The sequence below is a fragment of the Plasmodium coatneyi genome, chromosome 11 (assembly GCF_001680005.1).
Source record: "Plasmodium coatneyi strain Hackeri chromosome 11, complete sequence".
Classification (NCBI taxonomy): domain Eukaryota; phylum Apicomplexa; class Aconoidasida; order Haemosporida; family Plasmodiidae; genus Plasmodium; species Plasmodium coatneyi.
In genome coordinates, this window is record NC_033566.1 from 83,411 (window position 1) to 89,896 (window position 6,486).

The window sequence follows — 6,486 nt, forward strand, 5'->3', positions numbered from 1 at the left end:
TAAAGATCAATTTCTAGGCAGTACGTATTATTTAATACAAGAGTTTGTGGAATACATAATTTTCATGGTGCACTAATTACATATACACATACTGATTAGTACGTAAAGGGCATGGGCATATATTAGCAGAAAAGTAACTCCTCTTTTTTTGGTACATTTATAGTCCCGTAGAAAATAATTCCCATTTTACACACTTTTCCTATACTATCGTCTGACTCATCCGACATTTTGGGGGTGAACTTCCCCCTTCTGCTCCTTTATTTTCAAACGGTGAAAAAAAGAAAGCCTGGTTCCATGTTTCTTAATTCGTATATGTACACATATAAATCACACTATCAGGTAGCATTTTCATTACACCTTTTGGACTCCTACGTAACAGCAGAATAAATAACTTTGTTTGTTCCTTTTATTACTCGTTCTGTTATAAGGCATTTTAAAAACAGAAGAATCTTCTTCTTTTCTTTTTATTTCCTTTTACTTCTTCTACTTCTTCCTCCTTCTCCTCATCTTCTTCTTTATTTATTTTTCTTTCTACGTTTCTTGTTAAAGCAGTTGTTCTTGGTGGAGTGGGGCTTAGATATGGGCGTACGTATTTTCTTTCTAGGTATGGTTCTTCTAGTTCTTCATTATTTTTTAAATCATCTATGTTTGGAAGATTGCGAAAATCGTTTTGATACATTCTCAAATATCCAGTTTGCACCGTTCTTTTGTTCTTTTTTTGTAATACACCATATGGGTCCCCGTCTCTTCGATATGGAGCACTATCTAAAAAGTCTCCATCTATTTCGTGTATTCGTGAGTTGAATGCAATACAACGTTTTAATGCTTCTTCAAAATTGGCTGTTATTGTTGGTTTAAAATTATCACGCACATTTATCTTTCTTTCTTCATAACGCTTTATTAACTCCGGTTGCTCGTTTAAATCTACAGATCGTGCACGTATTGATCCATCATCCTTATATTCAATTTTTCCTCCTTTTGTTAAATTTTTAGGAACTTGCAGTGCAACTTGTTCTTGTGCTGAAGGTACAGATGGAGTTTTTTGCATAACTTGTTCTTGCACTGAGGACACAGAAGGAGCTTTTTGCACAACTTGCTCTTCTTCTGCAACTTCTCCTGAAATTTCTTCATCTTGTTCAACAGCTTCCTCATCGTGTACGACAGCTCCATCTTGTTCTATAGCTTCCTCGTCGTGTACGACAGGTCCATCCTGTTCTATACCTTCGTCGTGTACGACAGGCCCATCTTGTTCTATAGCTTCCTCGTCGTGTACGACAGGTCCATCCTGTTCTATATCTTCCTCGTCGTACACTATAGGTCCATCTTGTTCTATATCTTCTTCGTACGCTTCTGCTAATAACCTCAGAGTTCTTGAATCCACGGCTTTTCTCTCAAGGCCATTGTTGCTCATCACATGGTACGAATTACCACCATATTGGCTCTAAAAAAAAAAAAAAAAGAAAGGAAGGGAAGGTTGTTAGTGGTGGTGGTGATCAAAAATGAATTTTGTTTATAAAATTTAGATGAAAAAGATCAGCACTCTTTTTCTATTTTACATTAATGAAAAGACAGTGATCATGTAGTGAAAAGATGGCGGGACATAGGTATAATAGTGTGAAAAGAAAAAAAAGCATATTTCATATTTGAAAAAAAAAAAAAAAAAAAAAAAAAAGGAAAAAAACAACATCTTTATAGGCATAAAAAGCGAAAAAATAAAAGAACGCTACACCCCCCTTTTGGACAAGTTTACTGCAGAGGAATATATATGTGCGTTCAGATGGGTCCCTTTTCTTTTTTGCTGGGTGATAAATATGCATTCGTTTCTTTTTTTTTCACATTTCGTTCTTTTTTTTTTTTCTTACCGAATTGGAGCAATTTACAATCCAGACTAGAAGCGCGTACAAGGAAGCTTTGGTGCAAAGGCGAAAAACCACGCCGCCGCCTTTTCTCCCTTGTTTATTTTGCCTTGTTGTAACAGGCATTTTTTTGATATATATACTACAAGAAAAGAAGCCTATTAATATATTAGTTGAAAGGAACGAATTATTTCTATAGTATATTTAATAAGAAATATACTACTCTAAGTATTATTGAAAATTTATTAAACACCATATATATATTTCTCTAAAAGTGCGAAAGCAACAAAAATCTAGAATTAAAAAACTAAAAACAAAAAAAATATGATTATTGAAAAAATGTGAAAAAATATATATAAGGTCAAAAAATTACTATATATTAAAAGTTAACAAATTATAAAATATAAGTTTTGTACAAAGGTTAATACAAAATTATGATTAAACCTTAAATAATATAAAAAACAATTTGTAAAAAAAAAAAAAAGAAAATTATAATATATATTTTAAAAGAATTTTTTTTTTCAAAGAATTAAAAAGTTATATATATATGCTGAGTGTTAAGAAAAAAAAAACAACAACTAAGAATAAACAGATTTATAAATAGCCGCCTTTTAAAAAGCATAGAATCAATCTGTTGTATCACCATTTTGGTTAGAAACCAAACATATTTATAAGGATAAAAAGTCGTTTGAAAGGGAAGATGATTGCCCTTATGTATTGTATAATTGGATAGAGCTTAATAGAAAAAAAAAATAAAAAATATTAAGGGCGATATAATAATAAATAATGTATATGTATAACAAAAGGTCCGTGTTATGAATTTCGTGAATTATCTTAATAATAGCTAGCTGCTGGCCCCCTTTTTTTTTTTTTTTTTTTTTTTTAATTCTTAGTACATATACATATTTTATATTTTGTTCATTAATGCTTTTTTTTCTAATGAATCCATTCTGAGGGGCTATATATAGCACTATAAAAAAATATTATATTATTTAGTTTATTCGGTTAGTACTAAAATAGCTATTTGTTATTTAAAACTTGTTCCTATATATAGCTTCTTCTTTAAAAAAAATGAAAACGAATTAGTGTTATATACTACCTGCTATTCTGAGAGGGCGTGTTATTACGTAATAACGTACATAGAGAAACTTCAACTTGAAGAGCTAATATATTGTCATAAAAGGTTCACATGTTTATTCTTTTTTTTCTTGTTTTTTTTTCATCTATGAACGATCAACACTATATATAATTAATATAACATGAAATAAGTAAAAAAACGAACATTAAAAAAATGAGAGCGAAAAGGAAAAATGAAAGAGAATGGGACAACCGCTGCGAGACGGGCAAGTATATAACCTATATATCATATATACATAAGAATAAATACCAAAAAGTAAGTAAACACATTTTCGCAAGAATTTTAAAATTAAATTTATATTACAATTCTATTTTAATCACATCATACATGTGACATCGGACATATAACATACATAGTTATACTCGATGGATAATTAAATTATCGATTTCTAATTAAAAAGCTAATGATATCTGAAGGAATAAAAATAAGAATTGTTTCCTTGGGCTACGTAGAAACATTCAACAATGCATGGACGCTTGTTCTTTCCTTTTCTACTAAATAAAAGGTCCAACTCTGCGGTTATTTAGACAAAAAATTCACTGGGGTTAAACAACTAAACAATTAAGTTAATCAATTAACCCAGTAAAAAACTAATTAATTAAAACAGCAGAAATATTCAGCGATCTTTTGTGCCCCTCATCAACATTAGCACATAAAAATTATCAAGGCATTAATATAGATATACTGGGAACAAAGGAATCGTTCTTCTCTATAGTACAACCACCATTTTAATAACACTTCTTTATGTGTTGTACAGAACTAATTAAACATATACCTATTAAAAATATTTGCTTAATGGTAGAAAAATTTAGTATGGGGTTTTTGAAAAGAAATTCACATGCCTTGTGCTAAAAATATTTATATAAAAATGAAATTTTCAAGTGTCATATATTTTAACCCTTAACCGTCAGAATATATATTTTGCACTATATCCATATAAAAACTGTAGAAAAAACTTAAATAGATCCTCTGTCTGAATTTAGACTAAATGTATTAAAAATAGTATGGCCCTTCAGTTTTTAGGGTTTCAGGTTTTAGGCTTTAACCTTCAGTGGGTAGGGTTCAGGGTTGAGTTTTTAGAGTTCAGTGTTTAGGGTTTAGGGTTCAGAGTTTAGGGTTTAGGGTTTTATGATTTAGGGTTTAGGGTATGTGGTCTAGGGTTTCGGGTTCATGGTTTCACTTATAACCTTTAGGATTTAGGTTTTAGGTTATGGATTTAGGGCTAGGAGTTCAGGGTTTGGAATTCAGCGGTTTAGGGTTCGGGGTTTTAGGATTGGGGGTTTAGGGTTCAGGGAATAGTTTCTAGTGTTTAGGATTCTGTGTTTTAGGGTTTAGTGTTTTTGATTTAGGGTTTATGGATTCACGGCTTAGGGTTCAATGTTTACGGAGGAGGACTTTATTCCTAAGGAAGGAATTCCTAAGGAAGATGTTCCTATGGAAGATGTTGCTAAGGACAATGTTGCTAAGGACGATGTTCCTAAGGAACAGGTTGAATGTTCAGATTCCGAGTTTAGGGAGGGAAGACATTCTTCCTACGCAAAATTTTCCTAAGGAGCAGGTTCTAAGTTGAGATTCAGGGTTTAGGGAGAAAGACTTTGTTCCTAAGGAAGGTGTTCGTAAGTATAATGTTCCTACGGAAGAAGTTTCTATGGTAGAAGTTCCTAAGGAAGAGGCTCAACGTTTAGATTCCGGGTTTAGGGAGGAAAACTTTGTTTCTGAGGAATGTGTTCCTATGTTTAATGTTCCTAAGGAACACTTTCCTGAGGAAGAAGCAATATGTAGCCAAATTGTGGATGCTTACTTTTGATATTTGTGTGTTTTTGAGGAATGTGTGTGAAATGAAAGAAGAAATGTGTGTGTGTGTGTGTGTTTGATAAAGGAAATTATATATTTAGATCATTTATTAAAAAAACTGTGAGACAGACGTTATAGGCATATAAATAGAAATAAAATATGATAACAATTTTTCACCTTTCCTCCATTGAGCAATGTACATAATTTGTTATAATATTTGTGCTACTTCGTACTTCCTTTTTTCCTTCCTTTGTTACAATGTTTTAATCATTTTGTAAATTTTTGTCTTTGTAATTTTCTTTTTTCTTTTTTTTTTTTTCCTTTTCCCTGGGATCCACCCATGGGGGGCAGCCGCTATTTATGATCCTTACACGCAAGAACATGGCTGCTAGTCGCCTTGGCATATCATCCGAACAGGTATTTTCCTTTATATATATTTTTTATTTATTTTCATTTATTTATTTCTATTAATTTATTTTTATTTTTATATTTATTTTTTTTTTTTTTCGTGTTTGCCTTCGCCAGTTAGAGGCCCCACAGCGGAGGTTTACATTCACCGCACGGTGTGCGTGTGCCCCAAAGGGGCTGGGCCTGCACGCTCTTCGCGGTGGCTGCCTTCGTCGCTTAGCCGCGTAACCGCCCAACTGCCCAACCGATGTCAACCAATCAACCGGTCAACTAATGAACTAATCAACCGCGGGGCCCATTCCACGCGGGAAATCCAGTACGAAAACGCGTAACGCGCGGAACACATGACTGACCGTAAAGCTACCTTAAAAGAGTTGGCGTTCTAGGGAAGTCGCCAGGGAAGGGAAACTCCTCCTGGGGATGAATCTACGATTGCTTGTATGTATATACATATATTGTTGTATGCATGTATGTACATTCCTGTATGTTTGTGTGTGCGTGTGTGCTGAAGGGCACAAACACGGAAGGATTAGGTACGTTCGCCTAAGCACCGCTGCACATCGCACGTGCCAGTCGCCGTCCCCTTGACGACACTACAAAAAGGAGATGATTGTCATGGGTTGCTTCCTTCTCCTCTTCTTCGGCTTTTCCTTCTGCGTGTCTGGATTCCGCATAGATCAGGTGCGTTCTCGATGCGCAGTCATCGTGCGATAAGTACACCCAAGGGGCGTTCGTAATAAACACATTTATACCCACCCCCGGTTGCTGCTGCTGCCACGATTATGCAACTCGCGGAGTCGCTTACGGGGGACGAGAAAAGCGTTCCAACCCTGTCAGTTCAAAGTTGAGCAGGGTATTGTTCCATTTTGTATGGCTGCGCGTGCGCGCGATGAGAGCTAACCAAAAATGACACACAAGAGCTTAAGTGATGGTATATATATATATATATTTTTCCTTTCTTTTTCGTTCTTTAATATGCATAAAACACTTTTTCAAAGGTCAGTACTTTTTTTTCTTTCGCGCCCCCTTTGAGTATCTTCCTTTATGTTCTACTTAATCTTACAAATGTAGGAAAAAAAGAAAAAAAGGAGAAAATGAAGAATGAAATGCAATGAAAGGAAAGGAAAAAAGAAAAATGTCATTTTTTTTCTTTCCACACTGTATGAACTTCACGATTATTTATATCCTTCAGGGGTGTATTGGGAAAAGGACACCGGGCCATTAAGAAATCGTGAACTTATTCCACTTTTTCCTTTTTACATACATTTGGGAAAGTTCGTTTTTTCCCTG

The 6,486-nt window shown here is 34.0% G+C and overlaps 1 protein-coding gene across 1 annotated transcript; it reads right to left on the reverse strand.

Moving 5' to 3' along the window:
- Window positions 1-433: 433 nt before the first annotated feature.
- On the reverse strand, window positions 434-1,982 carry PCOAH_00031820 (Uncharacterized protein; the record flags this gene model as incomplete). Its single annotated transcript, XM_020059982.1, has 2 exons — window positions 434-1,441; window positions 1,863-1,982. 2 exons carry the CDS (start codon window positions 1,980-1,982, stop codon window positions 434-436), a joined length of 1,128 nt encoding a protein of 375 aa, XP_019915804.1.
- Between the last annotated feature and the right edge of the window lie 4,504 nt (window positions 1,983-6,486).